This window comes from Hyaena hyaena, unplaced genomic scaffold (genome assembly GCF_003009895.1).
Source record: "Hyaena hyaena isolate Hyena2069 unplaced genomic scaffold, ASM300989v1 scaffold_166, whole genome shotgun sequence".
Lineage (NCBI taxonomy): Eukaryota > Metazoa > Chordata > Mammalia > Carnivora > Hyaenidae > Hyaena > Hyaena hyaena.
Window position 1 is genome coordinate 2,892,391 of NW_024080799.1, and position 21,395 is coordinate 2,913,785.

Sequence of the window (21,395 nt, forward strand, 5' to 3'; positions counted from 1 at the left end):
CTTTGGCTTCTCTGTAAAATTCCCCTCTTCAAAAAATATTAACTGAGTTGGGTCCTTTCCCAACAAAAGCTGTTTATCATCCAGAAGAAACAGAGATCAAAACTAGGTTTTGGCCAGTGATTTTAATATGCCCTAATATAAGGGGGCCCCCAAATATACAGTAATCCCTTATTTTCTCATATGGGCTCAAGTAACATATCTAGCCACTTTAAATATACCAATTTTTAGGGATACAGATAAAATGGTCAAATGACAATGTACAATATTTAATTCAGATATTTTTAAATTATAAAATATATATTATAATATGTTAAACTAGAGACAATGTAATTTTAAAAATCAATCTTTTTTACTTTACATTACTTATTTGAAATATAGCATTTAAAAAGATAGCTATATGATGCTATCACTGGAAATTCTTCCTAGTCACAAGAAGCCACTCTTATAATATTAGGGCAGCTCATTTTTCTTTCATCCTATAGGGGTGTATTCATGATTCTGCAGTACACCACTTATTGTACTGCTTTTTAAAGTGATATTCAAAGGCTGGTTTAAATTTTAATCTTTTCTATCCTATTTTAAAACCAGTGTTGATTGAGAAAATAAACGTCTAACCCAAACAAAAGTCAGTTTTTCAAAATACAGGAATTGAAAGTACCTGATAATATAATCTTTATAAGGATTCAAATATAAGATAATACCCCTTTTCAGGGGCAAGTCTGGGGATGAATACTTCATTTTGTATTCAGGCATTTATGGTATTTTCAACCAGATATAAAGTCAGCTTGCCCTCAAGAAAGGGGAAAGTCAGCAGCTCTGTAGAATTCAACAGATCCTCTTTAGTAACACCAAAAACAAAACAAAACACAAAGTACAACAAAACCCCAAGCAAAAGCCCCCAAAATACTCAACAAAGTGACCTATCGATTGCTTTTGTACAATCATCAGTAGGACAAACATACCCAAATCCACAAGAATGGCATGTTGCTGAGCGGTGAGCTGCTTTAAAAGTTCCTTATAGGAAATGTCAGGAGGCTGTTGTTTATTGGGCAATCTGTGCCTGAGACGGTACTGCAAAGCTAGGAACTGCCAAATTTCTCCTCGGCGACTTTTGGGAACACCTACAAAGATAAAAAGGCAAGGAATGAAGTTGCTAAACACAGCTGATGAACTATGTAATGCTTGAAAACAGGGAGCTGTAACGTCCTGCGTGCCCCCCTCCAATCACACAGTGCACTGTACTGACAGAAGCATTTTTTTAAAATTTCCTTTTATAGTTTTTTTATTTTTGAGACTGAGAGAGACGGAACATGAGTGGGAGAGGGGCAGAGAGAGAGAGGGAGACACAGAATCTGAAGCAGGTTCCAGGCTCTGAGCTAACTGTCAGCACAGAGCCCCATGTGGGGCTCAAACCCACGAACAGTGAGATCATGACCTGAGCTGAAGTCGGATGCTCAACCGACTAAGCCACCCAGGTGCCCCAACAGAATCATATTTTCACAAGTTTAATCCTGAAGCTGCTGAGGTCTTATGAAAGAAATCCTCAAATATCAATAATAAAGGCAATGCTGGGGCGCCTGGGTGGCTGAGGCAGTGAAGCCGTTAAGCAGCTCAGGTCATGATCTCACAGTTCCTGGGTTCGGGCTCCACATCGGGCTCTGCACTGGCAGTCCAGACCCTGGAGCTTGCTTCCGCTTCTGTGTCCCTCTCTCTCTGCCCCTCCCAGGATCATGCTCTATCTCTCTTTGTCTTTCAGAAATAAATTAAAAAATAATAAAGAAAGCAATGTTAACATCGGCCAACACTGGCTGGGCACCTAATACATCATTCCATGGATGGTGCCTCGCCACTCAGCATTGTACCTGTGCTCAGAAACCAACCAAATGAGGCAGGCAATTACTATTATCCCCACTTTCCAGATGGTGAAGCTGAGGCAGCAAGAAGCAAAGAACTTGCCCAAGTTCACTCAGCCTGTAAGTGGAAGTTTAGGATTAGAACTCCCCAAGTCTGGTTTCAGAGGCCAAATTCTGAAACCATGAAATGTATCACTGCCTATTCCCACCTTTTATTTGGTCTGAAGCTAACAATAAATGCCAATACTTAAAAATTCAAAGCATTTGACATCAATAAGTAACTTTGTAAAAGAGAATTATACAGCATTCTTATACGGTCATACAAGAATGAAATTAAAAAAAAGTGGTCAATACAACAGGGAGACATAATTGGAGTGCTCCAGGATATCATTAGAGAAGACAATATCCAGCACATATAATGAAACATTAACTCCATTATGCTTGAGAACCAAAAGGTATCACAAGCAATTCAAACTATACTAAAACTTTGCTTTTAATGCCAAAGAATATGAAGTAATAAGCACTAGGAAGGACAGAATTCACTTCTGTAAAGTACAGATAATCTTATTTCACAAAGTATTTTCAGTGCAGGTAAACTGGATTGAGAATAGGTTTCTGAGCTCCCAGCTAATTAAGGAAGGTTTAACAGCACTACTCTTTTTGAACTTCATTACCATCATTTGCATAAACCAAAAGTATGATTTCCAAAAAGTATAACTCCGGTCACTGACATGACTTATAAGGCCTTCCACGACGTACCTCTAAACTGCCTTCTTCAATCCCACTACCTGCCATTCTGCACCACAGACTAAGTAAAAGAAGCTTATGTTTATTTTCACACTTCCAGTTTCTTATTCCTATTCCAAGTTCCCCTACTTTACTGTGCAGCATATTTCTAATCATCTGTTATGGGTGAGCCTGAATGCCATTCTTCTGCTAAAGTTCTTCCTCATATCTCCAGGAGTGATCACTCCCTTTTCACATACTGACACAAACTCGAAAATCGCCATATTGGATTAGCTCTGCTCTACTGCCTGTGTGCCTATTTTCCCCACTTCCATGGGAAGCTCCTTGAGAATAGTGAGCTAATTTCCATCTCTCTATGAGGAAAACCAAGAATATACTCTGCTACTTAAACATCTGTAGGATGAATGAATGGATGATCACACGTAAAATGTCATTTTGGGGGTAACTTTCATTAGCCCATTAAATGAATCTCTGATAACATGAGTGGACTGTTGTATTATGCATCCAATAACAAATTTGCAAGAAGACAATTCACTTTAGCTAAACAAGTCATTTGTTGAACATCTAACACACAGCAAAGTATAGAGAATGGCACTGAGGATGCTTTATCTCTGGGAGATGAATAAAACCATTCTCAGGAATTAGTCTCATTCATTCATTCATCCATGTATTCTTTCAGTAAATAACTTGTGCAAGATCTATCTTAGGTGCTAGGTATGCAGAGGCGAGGCGAGAAAAACATTACACAAATATATGCCTAAATACAAAATTACAAATTATGATAAGCACAATTAAGGAAAAGAATCATGAGAAAAAATAATGAAGTGAAATGAATTTGTTTTGATGGAAGAGAGGCAAGGGTGTACTATTTTCTGAGGAAATGGTGTTTGAACTGAGAACAAAAAGATAATAGGATTCTCCAGGCTGGGAGTGTGGGCAGCAATCCCTTCAGGAAAGAGAATGTCTGAACGCCCTCAGATGGGCAAGGAATGGGGTGAGAAAGGAAGAGAAGGAGGAGGGGTGGAAAGAAAGGAATGATGGGAAATGAGCAGCAAGTGGAGAGGTAAGAAAGAGAGGTTAGGGAGAACTAGAACATTCCATGCAAGAAACAGCCTGGGACATATACTGGGACACAGAGTAGTTCAGCCTCTCTGGAACACATGATACAAGGGAGAGGAAGCAGAACATAAGATCAGAGATGAAGGAGGAAGAGCTTATGGTGGGCCCTAGGCAGAGTGCTCAGAAGTTCAAACAGTGTCCTATAAGAAATGGGAAGGTGAGCACCCCTAAAAGTCTTTAAAAGTCATACCAAAGAATGGTGTGATTGACATCACACATATTCTATTACCCACTATTCTGTCTCCAAAATAATGCAATCAGTGAAAATCTTTAGGACTTCCATACCTTCCTTTTTTCAAGGAAAAAAACTCAGTAAATGTAGCATCTTACAAAACTAATCCCAACTTCATTTAAACTGAACGATGTAACAGTTTCACACATTAATCATAAGCTTTTAAAACAAGATTCATTATCAGATATCCTCATTTTAATAACTGGGTCACAGAAATGCACCTCAAATATTTACATGCTAAGCAGTTTGAATTTTAAATTTATGATGTTTAAATATAGGTCATTTTATATGACAGAGTAGCAATGGAGTATAATGGCTACATAAAAGCATTTTTTCCAAAATAAAAAATATATATGGAAGTAAAACTGATTAATAAAAACATAAATCTGTTTATATACATATATACATGTAGGTGAATACACCTATACAAATAAATATAAACATTTCTGACTAAATGATGGAAATGAGTCAAATTTGTAAGTCTCAATTAATTTTTATGGATATGATCCAAGGTCTGCACCCACGCATTCGCTCCTTTGCTGGTAAACAACAAAACCGGAGCTGAGAACAGCTGGTTGAAGAAGACAGGAAAATCTATAGAAAAGGTGTCCGCTAGTTCCTCAGGGACCATCTCTCCATTAGCACTGTCTTTTTCCCAACTGAGTCACTGACTGCAGTCCAAAGCAAATTACTTCCCTTTCTTTTATAGGCAAAGCACAAGGACAAAATTATGCCTGAGCTACACAATCAAAACAATCTCTAAAGATTTTCTCTAAAAAAAGATGATTAACGAAGGTCCACCTGAAACTAATGTAACATTGTGTCAATATTACTCAAATGAAAAAGGCGAACCACAATACCTTCTTTAAGAGAAATATGAATATCTTCCATATCGCATCTGATTTTAGCTCTGCAGTTCAACAACTTCTTATCCCAGGTTAGTAAGACCTCCTTCTGACATACACCAACTTCTTCATAGTCCAGTTTAACTTTTCTGGACTGGAGTTCATCTCTGCTTGCTAGGAGACACAAAAGAATTTATGTAAAACTGATGTGTTCTTAGAACACAATATTTTTAACATTTTACTGTATTTGTAAAATCATACCAAATGATTTTTATAACATCAGGTCATAAAGTAAAATTTCAAAAACTGAGGATACGTGAACAGCTCCCAAACTTGGAGTCATTTCATGTAAACAAATATCAGGAATAACTTTCTAAGGAGGTTTTACTCTGCATCTCATAGATGGGAGCTCTGCTAAGCATAAAAAAACTAACCATGTTCCCTATGCTGTAAGTTTCCATTTTTTTGAAAATTTGATAGCCTCAGGAGTGACAACCTGCATCATTTTCAACACTAATGATTATAGAGGACATATATGAAAACAATGGCTCATCCAAACCTTGATAAGAGAAATTTTGACCATGATAACCCAATACATTTTTATAATTATTTCCAGAGTTACCAACACTTCTTTTGGCACATTAAGTCATGCGCCTCTGTGTTCATTTCTTCTTAAAGAAAAAAATTCATTTTACTGAAATTAACACTACTTCTATTTTTAAAAATAGTACAGAATTCTCTCATTCGATGGTCTAAAATATAAGCCCAGAGTTCATTAAAGAAAGGCCTATAAAAGCAATTACTAACTTGGTTTGTTCTTTACCTTAAATAATTGATTCCAAAAAAGAAAAGGAAGAAAAAAACATTTAGCTATTTTTTTCTTTCGTTAGGATCACGTTGAACGGGAGTCTCACAAATTATTGTGTATTCATTCAAGCTCACACTGCTCAACCCCTTACCTTCTGCAACACAAATCTTTGTCATGCATCCGAAGTCCTCGACAGCACAAAAACAATAGCAGAATGAGTATTACCTTTACTTAGTGTGTTTGAAACCATTTCACGGAATTTAAATATCTTATAATATGGTTATTCAAATAAGGAGTAAAAGTTTCTACTGAAAGTCCAGACATAACCAAACTGTTTCACTATGAAAACACTCCCCCTGGGTACCACTAGATGGCTTTCTAGCAGTTTAGCTTTGCTTCTCAATCCTTGCTTTGTACTTCTCTATGATAATCAAATATTTTTTTAAAAGAAGTGGGTTCGTTAAAGCTAATAATTAACATAACCCTATATGTAACTTTATTGCTTTTTTTATAATGAACATAGCGTATTTCCTTTTTTCCCCCTGCAACCTTCTCTAAATCTTTATTCATTTAACAGAATAAGCAAAAGCTATGTGCCAGCTGCAGACCCTGAGGATAAAATGCTGATTAAGAACAGTCAACATCTGCCCTCACCTGGTTAACAAGGCAAAAAACAAAGAACCATCAGTAAATGATCAACAATTGACTAGAATTTTAATACACTCAACTATTTTTTGTCTCTGTTTTTTAAATACAGAAATAAAGAACTCCTAAAGGTTTCTGACCATATCTGCTAAACATCACCTCCTCTCTTATCCTGAATATGACTTCAATTTCCCTCAAAACCTATAAAAGCTCGGTTAGGCATACCATTTATCACATCAAATTTTTTTTTTTAATTTTTTAATGCTTTTTATTTATTTCTAGGAGAGAGAGAGACAGCGTGAGCAGGGGAGGGTCAGAGAGAGAGGGAGTCACAGACTGAAACAGGCTCCAGGCTCTGAGCTGGCAGTCAGCAAAGAGCCCAACGCGGGGCTCAAACCCATGAACCGCGAGATCATGACCTGAGCGAAAGTCGGACGCTCAACCGACTAAGCCACCCGGGCGCCCCAATCACATCAAATTTTTAAAAGCTGTATCAATAACAATCGATTGGGTTTTTAATTTTAAAGAAAAAAAAAGATTTACTTCCCAGAGATACTTAAAACTTTACGTACTTCCATTCTGCCAGGAAAACAGCAATAAAGAAAACTATTCCCTTGTAAACTAAGTATTGTTCAATTTAAAAACAGAATTGAATATTAGTGTAGTAAAAGGAATCTGAAGATAGGCGATAAGCACAGAAATATGAATGCTTGTTCTTAAAAACGCATTTTAGAAGACAACACATTAAAAGCAAGCCAGAGAAAAACCTAAATTGTACATTTTCCTATAATCTTGTAAGTCAAAGGGCCCACTTGAGCTAAATCTTTCATTTTACACATGTGAAAAACAAGGCCCTTTTAGGTGAAGTGAACTGCCAAATATAATAACATTAATACATTTTTTGAGTTTTGGTCCTGTCTGCACATCTGCTCATGTGTGGTTCACAAAGAGGTAAAGAACATCAGTCTTTCAAAGTCTGGAAAACACGTTCTAAAACATTTGGTATTCATAAACTAAGCAATAAAGCACCAGTAATAGCACAGAAGCTGTTGTAAATTATCCAATTATAAATTTTATGATTTTTTAAGTAGAAAGTATATAAAGCAATAACAAAATTAGGAACTTTGATTTGTTAACAGGTAATGAGATAGTTGAACTGGGCACAATACAAACAGACTTTATTTTAAATAGGCACGTTTGTCTTATTTTAAATGCAATTAGCTTAAAAGGTGAAAATCAACTTCAAAAAGAAGAGAATGTATTTTTTCATGTTTAAGAGTTTTTTTTAAAGTAATACACAATAATATTAAATTTGTAGTCACATCAAATACATGGACGCCGCACTATCTACATTTTCTGTTACCCAAATACACTGTAAGGGCATCTGATGTCTTAGTTATTAAATAGAAATGCAAATATTTGAAGCTGAACATTCCCATGTCACAGCAACCAAAATAAAATGAAACAACTATAATCAGTAAAATCCTAGTCAAACTGCATTTACACTCCGAGACTGAGTGTCGGGAAGACGGGGCTGATTTTAATCTAAACCTTTCTATTATACTATGATCATTTAGCTCTGTTTGAATGGCTAACCTTCAAGTTTCTGGTTTTCTTTCTCCATTCGAAGCAACAAGATTTGTTGATGTATTGCTTTTCTCCACAAACTCCTCAGTTCCTCTGACTTCTTTCTTTCTTCAGCCTTCTCTGGGTCTTCATCGTCACCAGACATGAATATAACCAGCGGTTCCTCCTCCATAGTTGGAGTAAGAGGAGACAGCGGCAGCAGTTCGCTCCTGTCCAGTCCATCTGCAGAGAAGAAAACAGTGAGAGGCATTCCTCAGTAGTAGCCCAGACTACGGAAGCTTTCTCTAGAATTGATGTTCTCTCATCCTATCTTCCACCTTTAAAGCTTTTCACAAAGCCACTTTCCCAGTAACTGCATTTCTGGAACTAACGGCTTAAGTAAATTCACTAGGCTAAATTCCCCTGCCAGATTTCCCTCTCACGTTGAAACGAAAGCGCATGTAATTTCTCCACTTCTTCTTTCTGCACAAAATGACCTATAAGATAGGTGCTCTAAGATGAACTGGCATTCCCCAGAGCCCAACACTTCTGCAATTTATCTTTGTACGTTCTCTGATTGTGCAAAACAAAAACATTACATGAGCAGGTAATAGCGATGTCCTAAGGTCTCCATCTACCATCAGACACAGTCAAGAGAAGAGCAGCTGGGCAACATGGGGCATGTGTTGGCTCAGCACCTCTGCTCGCTCCTGCAACATTCTCTTGCCCAATTCCTGGAGCTCACTCTCTCCCTCTGTTCCAGACCATCTTTTGCACCTTTGCCAATTAGTTTCCTATTAACAAACATGACTGTGTTTCTTAAAATATTTCAATGGTTGCTTATGTCCCAAAGTCCAAACTACTGTGAAGAGCATACAGACAGCTTCAGAGTCCTGCCTCATGTAAACTTCCCAGTCTGTTTCCATCTCCCATCCTCTGCTCCCATCATGCTGAATTTCTCACCATTCCCTGTCCTGCAAAGCTCCCTCCGATGATGTCAGAGTTTGCTAGCCTCACTTTCTGAAACATGCTTCTCCCAGCAATGAGTTTAAATGTAAATATCCAACATTCCTGTGAAGCCTTTTCTGGCCACCCTAGGCAGAGTTCATTTTTACTTTAGTAATGTCAGTTTCTTGTTTCCTTTTCTTTACTAACTGACCTCTGCCCTTATCCTTATTACTTATTTCCTTAATAAATAGTTTTGAAAAATTTTACTCAAGAGCTCCTTTTCTAACTTGTTTAAATACTCAGGTATATTTGAGCTTTGTCTTTCCTGATTTTAAAAATGCCCTTTAAATATCACTCAATGTTGATGTGTAGGGCTCTGAACATATTTTCTTCCTTCTAGTTTCTAGTAGTTTTCAGTTTCCAAACACATGAAATATTTTAGTTATCTTCTAATTCTTGATTCCTTTTTTTTTTTTGTACTGTAATCAGAGAACATGTGATTGTTTCATTAATATAATGCCTTTGTGGCCAAGTACATAATTAATTTTTAGGAATGTTAAATGTGTACTAAGAATGAATGAACCTTCCCTTTAGGGGGACAAGGTTCTGTATAGATATTAGATCAAGCTTGTTAAATTGTGTTTCTCAAATATTATCTTTATATAACCTCCCTATATTTAACTTTTAGAGAAGAATTTTATTAAAATCTCCCAGGACAGCTATTGACTTATTTCTCCCCAACATTCTGTGAACCTCTATATTCTAGCTTTCAAGGCCATATAATTATGCATGTTTGTATAATTAATCATCATTGTTGTATCTTTGTTTATTTTTATAATTTACTTTGCCCCTTTGGATGTCTTTGCTTTAATTTCTAAAATAGGTCTAATATCTTTCGGTTGATATTTGCCTACTATATCTGTATTCATTTATTCATCATTCAACATTTCAGTGTCACTTTGTTTTATCAGTGACTCTTGTTAAAGAATAGGTTACTTTTCTTACAATAAAAAAAAAATCTATGCTTTTCTAGCACTATCCTAGTACCAGTTTGAGAGTTTACTCATTCACTCATTCGTTCACCAAGTGTTTACTGAATGTCTACTATATTCTAATGATAACTGAGAAGTTAGCCACCATATAAGATATGGAAACAGAAGTTATTTCTCCACTGAAATCACTCAAATCTCTTTGTGCCCGAAGCACTGCATTCCATTCCCTAGTTTATGATACTGGCTAAAAGTAATTCTTTAGTGTGCATCATACAGACCATGCTGCATTGCTGAGGGAGATTTGTTCATGGGAGAGGCAACCCTGAGGAAAATGCGCTGCCGCCAGGAGATTCGACGAGGGGTGGCCGGGGTTCCTCCAGCGTTTAGGGACTCATTGCTGCACGTAGATGAGGTCCTTTTTCTCCCCTCTCCATCACTGCAGAAAGCAAATAAATATGTAACTTGTAAAGAGAAAGGCATAACATGGTTCTTCACAAACACACGGTAGCACAAGCCATTCACAAGTTCTGCCATGGGCAAGCACAAGCCTCAGGCAACAAAGAGCAATGCGTCTCTAGGCACACTGGTCACCCAGGCCACTGCAGCCTGGGAAAAAAGCAATCCAAGCCACAGCCCAGGCATGAGAAGCTCACCTGTTTCTACTCATTCCGTACTAGTCAACCATTTCAAGTCCTAGCCCGAGGAAAAGATGTACGTATACAGACACACAGAGGTTGCTTAAGTAATGAATTCATGCTTTGCTAAATAATTAAAACGCGTATTCTAAACAATGTGAATATTCCATAAGAGGTTCAAAAACAGCTTTCCTTATACTCTTACAGAATAGGCTGATAAAGATAGCTTCTCATTGCCTGTGACTGTTGAGATCTGTCTACAAGTTGTCAGCCATCAATATCTGGATCATGGCAGAAAGTAACCCGAATAAAGACGGAATGGTTAACCTTGGGATTATTATTAGGTGATATGTTAAGAAAAGAACTCTATAAGATTGGCTAGGTTAAGACAAAAATATTCAGCATTTCTTTACAGGAGGATTTCACAGAGACTCTAATATACTGGTATGCATGAAGTAATGCGTTGATATGCCCTAACTTTTTTCAATCATTTGACCCCATAATCACCTTCCCCAATTTTTTTGGGGGGAGGGGATTTGAGCATGTGGCAATTTTCTACATTAGTGCTTTGTGAAACAAACATGTGGAAATGTGGGTCTGCTCTAAAAATTTCATTTCCTAGGAAAGGACATTCAAAGTTAATCTAGGCCCATCTACAATAAAAGGTCATTATGACTCAAACTCACTTCTGAGACCAATCATGTTAGCAGCTGGAACGCCATGCAATGATTGCTACTGCTAGTGGTGGTAACAGTACATTTCAAAGTCTCTGGGCTTTCCTGAGAAAATGATGAAGAAAATAGTATTTACAGCTGGTGATACCAACAAGTGAAGATACAGGACTTTTGATGGAGTCCAAAAAGTCCGTACTCAAGTCAGAAAGGAAATGTAGCTAGAAAATATGCAATCTGCCTCAGTGGTACTGAGGCCACCAAGAGGAGAGCAATTCAGCACCTGTCTGTCATATTTTTATTTACTTTATGTACCTACCCATGGTCATTAGGTAATTCAGTTATCTCTAATCTTGATCTATCTTCCTGTAATGATTACTTCTGGATTAGCTCAAAAAGGTTAATAAGAAAAAGACAAAGCTTCAAGCTGCTGCAGTTAGCAGTGTCATGAGAGATTAGGATACTTTAGAAAGCAACGATACATATATCTCAATACAGTCAACCCCCTTTGTTATATACCCTGGATAAAAGTATAACCCTAATATGTATCCATGGTTCAAAGCTCTCTGTAATATTGAATAAATACGTTCACCTTTACTTTCACTTTGGAAAGTATTAACTCAAGTATTTCCCTTTTAGAAAGTGTGATTCAAATGTTCTGTAAATAATAGTTTACAGATAATTAGTTTATCCTGATAAATATTCTTGAAGTACTCTGTATCTTTACTTTGGTAACACTAACTTACTAGCAGTTATTTGCTAAATGCCCAGCTAATGGATGTATTTCTGGCTTCTGGTATAATAACTGGCAAATAATGTGAAACATTAACTCAGAGTGTTAACTAAAATGGACAAAAAAATCACATGGGCTAGGCTAACATGTCAGGAATCGATAACAGAATACCTTTTTAAAACCCATGTTGGTAGCATGACTTTTACGTCTTTTCTGGCAAAAAGTTCTAACAGCTCTGTTTCCCAAAAGTACAGACTGAGCTGTTGATGGCACTGGTAGGTACTGACAAATACAGCAGCATTAATAAACTTAAGGCATCTTTTTTTTCCAAGTAAGTGCTGTTCCTGTCCTGCACAAGGGCATCTACATTTATAATTTAAGCCTAGAACACTAAGTGAAAGATGTCTGTAAAAGTATCTATTTCAATGCCTCATGGGATGTGTTCAATAATTCCTCTTGACTTTTTAGTGGCTCTGACAAACAAAACTACAGTGAACTAAACCAAAAGATTCTGAAACTTTTATATTTTAATGCTGGAATTACCAACTTCAAAAAATCAGATTTGGGGTACCTGGGTGGTTCAATCAGTTAGGCATTTGACTTGGCCTTCCGTCATGAACTCGTGGTCTGTGGGTTCGAGCCCCATGTTGGGCTCTGTGCTGACAGTCCGGAGTCTGGTTCAGATTCTCTCTCTCTTTCTCCACCCCTCCCCTGGTTGTGGTCTTACTCTGTCCCTCTCTCTCAAAACTAAACAAACATTTAAAAAAAAATTTAAATCAAATTCCAATTCACTGTCAATGACATATGGAATGTCTAGATAGTACTAAAAATAAAACTGAAGGTACTCCTATCAATTTCATTATTGTCTCTAAAATATGTGCTTTTTGGGGATTAGGTTAGAAAACAGGTCCATGAAGCACCCTCACATTAGCCTGCTACATATTTGAAAGCCTCATAACATATAAATTTTATATCCTATAATCTAAATAAATTACCAAATGATACATTTTCTTCCTATGTCTGGAATTGAATGGTCAGAATCGATAAGCCAAAAATCAGCAGTCAAAATATAAGATAATAATATACTGAAAAGCACTTAAATAACAGACCTTTGACCCCTTTAGTTGGGTATTAAAAAAGGACAAACTAAAAAGCAGGTTGGTGGCTGAGGTAAGAAAAAGGCTGTCCTGCTTCATTTAATTTGAGAAGCCATGCATCCAGAAGCCTGAGTCCAGATAAGGGTTCCAGCAGTCAGTGCATACATGCAACTTCACACAGCTCGCCTTCTGATTTACCGTTCATCAGCAATCTGACATCCCTATGGTGGTAACTGCACTGTCCTAATAATTAGCATTTTACAAGTAGGAATTCATTTTATCCTCACGGCAACCTTATGAGGTAGATGCTATTTCTATTTCCACTTTTACTGAGAAAACTGGGGTTGAAGTCCAAGTAACTTGCCCACAGTTCCACGGATAATAAATGAAGGAGCCGAAGTTCAAACCCAGGTGGTCCAGGACCCAGACAAAGGCACTACACTTTGTCATGCCAATGTAAATCCTCTCTGCATTAGTTCAGACAAAGCATTACTGGACCGTAAAACTAAAGCCATCAGGACATCCAATGCCATGTGTATTTCTGGTGAAAAAAAAAAAAAATCAGTCTCTTAAACTAGCCTGAAGTCTTATGGCCGGTATTCCTCTTTTCATTTTTTAATGGCAAAAAGTCATTTATTTCAGCAAAGAAATAACTTAAGAGTAGTAAGTGTTCATGTATGTAAATGTCTCACTTCTTTGCTTTTGAAATAACTCCATTCCAAAATGTAAATCATTTTTTATTTTTTTAAATTTTTGTTTGTTCTAATTTCTGAGACAGAGAGAGACAGCATGAGCAGAGGAGGGTCAGAGAGAGAGGGAGACAAAGAATCTGAAGCAGGCTCCAGGCTCTGAGCTGGCATCAGCACAGAGCCTGACACAGGGCCCAAATCCACGAACCGTGAGATCATGACCTGAGCCGAAGTCGGATGCTTAACTGACTGAGCCACCCAGGCGCCCCAAAAATGCAAACAGTTTTTTAAATGGAAGGATCAAAAAACACACATTAGTATGGTGGACTATACATATATTGCTCTATTAATTACCTTTACATCTTTTTAAATGATAAAAAAAATTAGAACCATTTTCTTATTTTTCCATACAGTCTTTTCCCTCCTTCTTTCTCATTTTGGAACATTAACATGTGTATTATCAAACTGCTTCTAAAGTGACATATTCAGGAAAAGTATTTTGTGCCAGACTTAGCTCTATTGAAAATTTATGAAATTAAGAATGAATAACTAGGAAGGAAATACAATGTGGAGAATTCCCAACTATTTTTCTATTGGTATATTCTATATGTATTTCCTATTACAAATCACCAATTAATTAAGAACCACAATCTGAAAGGCACAAATGAGAGCTTTATAAGGAGAAGAAATATTCTATCATCTTCTGTAGGCTGGGAGGCACTTTCGAGTCCTTCTGGACACAGCATCAAATCCAATGAATATGATACGAATGTTCCCACAGAGCTTCAGATAACTTTTTAATACATCTTTGGCCAAGCAGTTAGAACTTTCACCACATTGACTATTAAATTAACATTATACTTCTTGTGTTAACAGAATTTTTACTGTATACTTGTCTGCTTTAACAGCAGTTAATTCGCTGGATATTAGGTGTTTTAGTGACCACTCATAGGGACTCAACATTAAGGTTGCAGTCATGTTTTATTCTCTCCCTCCCAGGCAGCATAGATACATTGTTCACAAAGCTAATATGTGGAATTTAAGAAACAAAATAAGTGAACATATGGGAGGGGCTGGGGGGAGGAGAGAGAGGGAAACAAATCACAGGAGACTCTTCACTATAGAGAACAGACTGAGGGTTGATGGAGGAGGTAGATGGGTGATGAGCATTAAGGAGGGCACTTGTGATGAGCACTGGGTGTTGTATGTAAATGCTGAATCACTGAATTCTACTCCTGAAACCAATATTGCCCTATATGTTAACAAAATAAAATTAAAGACAAAATTTTTTTAAAAACCCAAAAAGGTGTTTTTCTGCTGAGCAGCAAACTGTCCCCTATCCTCCAGCCCCTGAGCACCCATCTAAAATGACTGGCATCATAAAGGCCAAGTAAATGACTAATACTGATTAAAGCTATATCTGAATCATAATGTTTTATAGAAATAAGACTTGATTAATGTGATAGCACCTATTTGACAGAAATCTGAAAAAGTGTTCTCTTTGTAAATGCCTCAGGAAAAGACTCACGGAACAATACAGTGAGGAAACGAGCTTTTCCACAGGATCCACTATATAATTTATACATAATTGCATCAGGTACACTAATAGCTTATCCAAGTCCTGGCTTTCAACTAGGTACAATCCTATCATTCTTTGGAAAATCTTTACTAATTAAATAAAACTGATATTGAACTATTCTAGTGGAAAGCAATATATAGCATGTGAGTTCTGGGTCAGGGATAGACTAATCAGTAAAACGATGTGTAAAACAAAAAGAAACAATGAGAAAAACATGGAATTTTATTTCCTAAGCTCTACATTGAATACACATTTTTGAAACATTAAGTTCTTTACACTGGAATTTAAAGTATCTCTCGGTAGCTAGCTCATTTGCTTATTCACATCCCTAAAACCTAAGATTAAGGAAATAATGTCAAGCAAGATATAAAACATCCCTGGAGCTCAATCTAACCATATGTAAAATAAGGAAATCACAGCCCAAATGATCTCTAAGGTAATAAACAGGCCTTTTTTATGTCTGTAGAACCTAGAAGGACACACAGTAAAACTGACATTTCCATTAGAGTTTTAAAAGTAGGTAAGAGTCTTACATCCAAACGTTAAAAAGTGTCAATGAATTACAATCTCAAAAAAAGGTCATTTTTTATCTCATCAATATGTCCAAAATGATTTTCTTTTTTCCTCCTTGTTTTCTTTTTTTTTTTTTCCTTCTAGTCCAATCTTTAATACTGTGTCTTCACTCTAGCTAGAAAGAAATCTGAATGTTAGTGGCTCCAAATAGGAAGATGGACATGTCTGTTTTTCACTGGATTCCTGATACAGGCTAAGTATAGAACCTAAAACAAAGCCAAGAATAATCATTTTCAGTTAAGTTGTGCAGCAATGATTTTAGATGTTTACCACAAAAACCATGCGAGTCGAGAGGAAGAGATGTCATTACAGATGTGGTCAGACTTCCATAATAAGGAAGTAGGCGTTTTCCTGCGTCCAGACCAGTGGGAGGGCCTGAGAGGCCTCGGCAGTGTCTCAAAGTAACCAATTTATCAAGAATTAAAGTGAACAGAAATAGATTAGCAATCCTCTTTGGGGGAAAACCGGATTAAATTTTATGACTATGTTTCTTTTAGGATTCAATTTTCTGCATCTTCTTGAAATAAACTCCTTATACGTGCATATGTACCTCCACAGGAACAAATTCATGTCTATTAACAAAAAACTAAAATTAGGCTTTGATTGAAGGCCACAGCATAGTACTAAGGAATTGTCAACATGGAATAGAGTAGAAACGGGATTTCTGTTTGCAGCCAACACTGTATATGATCATTGGTGATCTTTGATTACCCCAGACATCACATTTTCCTAACACTAGAACCACCATAGCACCAGGATGCTGGCATGCATTCAGGAGACAGCCAAAACTCCTTTTTAACTGAGAGTGATATTCAGCTGGAGGAATTTATGAATTTTTATAAGAACATATTTAGACCTCGAATCACCTTGATTCTGAAGCAGTGTCCTGTCTAGTCCAACGAAAAGAAGGAATGACATTAGCATAGAGAGAGATACATGACCAAAATCAGGATTTTAGAATAAAAAGGCATTCTTATTAGTCATCAATAAGGCACAGATAATTATGTGGAAACTAATTTGACAATAAACTATTTGGAAAAAAAAAAAATAAGGCACAGATAAGGTTATTTCAATAATGAATCATGAGTGATAATACTATTTTTATCAGTGAACCCAAGAGAACTACGTGGAGCCAAAATTGTACAACAGAGTACTTCATCAGCAAAAATCTTACTTTCTCACTGAAAGTCTTATAAGTGAATAGAAGTAATGACTATCATTTTACTTTTGACCAATGAACTTTAATAAAAACGTTTTCTCGGATGCAGGTTTAAAAAATGAGAAAAAATTATAAGGAGTGTCAAAGATGCCTATTGATAGAAAGGATATATCATATTTGATAAATGAATATTCTATAAATGTATTATATCATTGCAGTTATGGTTCAGCTACTAAACAATGAAATGACACTAAATTTTTAAAAATTAATTCAAAGCAAAACAAACATATGTTTATTTCCTTTCCTTTATCATTTCAAGGCTGTGCAGATAAATCTGCTAATCAATAAACCATATTAAAAATATCTTGGCTGCTTTTTCTCAGCCTACTTAAAGACAGTAACCTGACATGTTTTTAATAATTCAGAATGGAGGTCCTAGAGAAGGATGCTTAATCTGAGTTTCAAATTTCAATTGAATAGGCTCTTTTTTTAAAGTAGTACATATTAGCCTACATGCTAATCTACTCTGTACCTTATTTGACTATGCATATTTAGAGATTCACTGTATACAACAGGTACTCAAGTGAAAAGAACATTGTAATTCATAGTATTCTGAACCTCATTCCCCTCAATATTCTGAATAATTCCAGATATTATGGTAATTGTGTGTGCTTCATGTTCTCTCCGAAAGGAGTGATGAGAAACATAGATTCAGAAATCACTGAATTAAAACTATGCTCTTGAATATCCTCATTCTTAGGAAATACATATTTAAGTACTCAGAGTAAAGGGAAATGATATAAGTAACCTATTCACAAATGGCTTAGAATAAAAAAATATATACTCATATATGCACATGTGTGTACACATATACATATATATGTAAATTGACAGAAGGAATGATAAAGAAAATGTGGCAATTTTTAAAAATTGATGAATCTGGATAAACGATTTGTAGTTCTCCACAATATTTTTGCAAATTTTCTGTAAATCTGAAATTGTTTCAAAATGCAAATTGAAAAAACACCCTCTCCTAGATTATAGCTAGTAAATTTATGTCTAAGTGACTTACTAGTTGAAATAAACCTATTAACAGTGAAAACAAAATCAAAAACAAAAAAACCCTATTAATAGTAAATTTTGTCCAACAATTTTACTACTGTGGACATAGACCTCAATAATGGACAGACATGCACAATTAATAATATCCAGGACAATATTGTTTAATGATCCAAAACTAGAAACAACCCACATATTAAGTGGAATACTATATAGTAGTAAACAAAATTAATGAACTGAAGTGCACATAAAATGAGGATGAATCTCACAAAGTAATGTGCAATGAAAGAAACCAGAGTAAAAGAATGTATCCTGTATCATTCCATTTAGATAGAGTTCAAAACCAGGCAAATATCAACAAGGGTATGAGTGGTCAGGAGGAAAGGAAGTGACTGGGTGGGAAGAGAAGAACTGTAAGAGTACTGATAGGATTCCATTCATCGAGAGGTGGGTGACATGGGAGTGTTCGCTCTGCTACAATCCACTGATCTGCATGCTCATGGCTAGTGTAGTTTCTTTTTTTATTTTTTTAAACTTTATTTATTTTGAGAGAGAGAGAGCGAGCACACACGAGTGGGGGAGGGGCAGAGAGAATGCCAAGCAGATTCTGAGCTGACACAGAACAAAGCCTGACTCGGGCTCAAACTCATTAATTGTGAGATCGTGACCTGAGCTGAAATCAGTAGTCAGATGGTTAACTGAGTGGGCCACCCAGGCAGCCCTGATTGTTGTACTTTTCTATGAAAATAAAAATTGTATGTCTCTTTTTGGCCTACTGATTCTATGCTTGTCAAATTACCAAAAAAAAAAAAAAATACAGAAAGTATAGAAAACTGCACAAAAAAGTGCTCTGATTTTTTTCTGATTTTTTGATAATCTCATAGCCAAGAAAATATTACAAAGTACAGAAAACAGGATTATTTTTAATGATCCTACAAATTTAAAAGTTCTCCATATGTTTAAATATGCCACTTCAAGTAAGATAGCTACAAAAAGTAAAACTTTTCAGTACAAAACTAAACACACTTGCCCTCTGACTTTTAATATCCTTCTTTAGAATGAGGTACAGAAGACTAGGAAGCTTTGAACAAAAACAATGCACACACTTAAGCAAAACTACTGAAGACAGATATGTAACACCCTACACTAAATAATCTAAAAAAAAAAAGTCACTGTTTTGGTACTCTGCATTCTGTTTACAGCTAACCTTTCACCTTCTCAATGGCTTTTCCTAGTTGTCACTTGCAGGCATGGTTCTGTTTCCAGAAGAAAACAAGGATTGTCCAGATGCTCACTTTAACTATCATAACAATAAGAAACTGCCATTGTGTTTCACTGAAAGTGTTGTACTCTTATTTATAGGTAGTACTATAGAAATAAGGCAAACTGATACTTTTATATGTGTACATTCTTGGTTCTCTCAATTCATGGCATATTCCATATATTTTATACAGTTTTTGTAGCCAATTTCATTTAAATCTTCTCCCATAAGGTTGTACCTGAAAAATAGCTGATTTATTTTTTTTATATTTATTTTTTTAAGTATTCTCTACCCCCAACGTGGGGCTCAAACTCACAACCTCAAGACTTAAGAGTTGTATGCTTTACTGAGTGAGTCAGCCAAATGTCCCCTTGAAAAGCCCTTTAAAATCAGTTCTTCATTCATTTTCTTCACTGGAAACTCAATGTATGAGCATGACTTTGTACGAATTCAGAGGAAGTTCAGATTCAAATTTTTAAAATCCAATACTAATTATCTTTCTTGGAGTAAAAACAATTGGCACACGTAGAAAAAAGGTACTCAGAGATCATTCAAATATTAGTCTAATTTAACCAGTTACTGAAGGTTACCTAGTCAAATGTTAACTTTTGTGATTTCCTAAGTCTAAAAGAAATGGGACCAAAAAGAAAATCTTAGTGGCACACAGGCTGGTTATAACAGGTATTCCTCTCCTTGACTGCAAGAATTGCCAAATATCAAATGACCAGGAAAAACCCATGTCTATCAGCAGGACAGTGGATAAATGTAGTGTACTAAATGGAATACCAGAGGTGCCTGGGTGGCTCAGTCGGTTAAGCATCAGACTTCAGCTCAGGTCATGATCTCACAGTTCGTGGGTTTGAGCCCCGCGTCAGGCTCTGTGCTGACAGCTAGCTCAGAGTCTGGAGCCTGTTCCAGATTCTGTATCTCCCTCTCTCTCTGACCCTCCCCTGCTCACGCTGTCTCTCTCTCTCTCTCTCTCTCTCTGTCTCTCTCTCTCTCAGAAATAAATAAAAACACTAAATGGAATACCATACAGCAAAAGAAAAAAAAAAAAAAAAGACTGAGTCAAGCAAGCTACACGTAAGACTGGAATGAATATCACCAACTTCTAAGCCAGCAACAATCCCTTTAGAATCCCCAACTTAACGCTTTCTAAAGGTGGTCGATATCCCACTAATAATCTGAATAATCAGTAAGATGTCTTAATTTTAAATTCTTTAAAAAGGGAATTCTCCAAAAATCACTACATCTAATTTCATGCAGTTAAAAGCTCAAAGATTTTAAAGCTACACATTTTCAATACAGAGAACAAACCACAATCAGATAACTAAAAGATTCAAGAAATCCTTCATGCTCTCTGAAAGAGTTGACATCAATATGATCCTGTATCCATTATGCATTTTACACTGAATTTTAGAGAAGTAAATCTACATCATAGAAAAATCAAACAAATGCCTAGGAAATATTCTATATACTTAAAAACTAAAGATATATTTATCTATCACATTAGTATAGTTGTTTAAATCAGTGGCTTATGGATTCCATATCATATATCCAAAGAGGCTAAGAATAAAAAGCAGGATCAGGGGAGATTTGCTTAGTATGCGCTAGCACCAGGTCTTGTTGGAAACAATACAGAGCTTAGACTCTGGAGCGTACGCCGAAGAAACACACAGTACAAAAAGATACAATTCAAAAACACAGATAATCATGTTATTAAAGGCTTTAAAATACTGGTTTTAAAAGTTTTCTTGATAAAACTCATGGAATTGAAACCAATATATTAGAAATGGATTAGAACAAGCACAACATATGGATGCATAAATGTCACTCCAAAAGTAATGAGCCACTTTTTAGTAACATATCAGCATATCACTGCAGAAAATTTTGCTTTGCAAACAGAGGACACTGATCTCACCTGATTTCATTTTCATACTGTGGGGACAGTCTACCTGAATTCTGGTAAAAGCTTTTCAGGAAAGAGGGGGCAGTGAAGGAAGGGGCAGAGAAGGAAGTGTGAAGACTTGGAAGACTGGAGGAAGAATTACTCTCCTTGGGCATGCGCCGAACTGATGGAAGAATGCTGAGTACAGAAAACACAGCAAATTTGTCTTAATTTATATTTCGGCAAAATCTTCATTCACTATGAAAAAGCATATAAACAGGTTCTTGCTATTAATT

The 21,395-nt window shown here is 36.2% G+C and overlaps 1 protein-coding gene across 1 annotated transcript in view; it reads right to left on the reverse strand.

The window, feature by feature from the left end:
• Positions 1-21,395, reverse strand: part of TBC1D4 (TBC1 domain family member 4) — a 68,471-nt gene that overhangs the window by 15,872 nt on the left and 31,204 nt on the right. Inside the window, exons 10-13 of the mRNA XM_039240082.1 lie at positions 10,034-10,191; positions 7,846-8,058; positions 4,812-4,970; positions 963-1,121 (exon numbers count right to left, since the gene is read on the reverse strand). Of these exons, the coding sequence (XP_039096013.1) occupies positions 963-1,121; positions 4,812-4,970; positions 7,846-8,058; positions 10,034-10,191 (689 nt within the window). The remainder of the gene's footprint in view (positions 1-962; positions 1,122-4,811; positions 4,971-7,845; positions 8,059-10,033; positions 10,192-21,395) is intronic.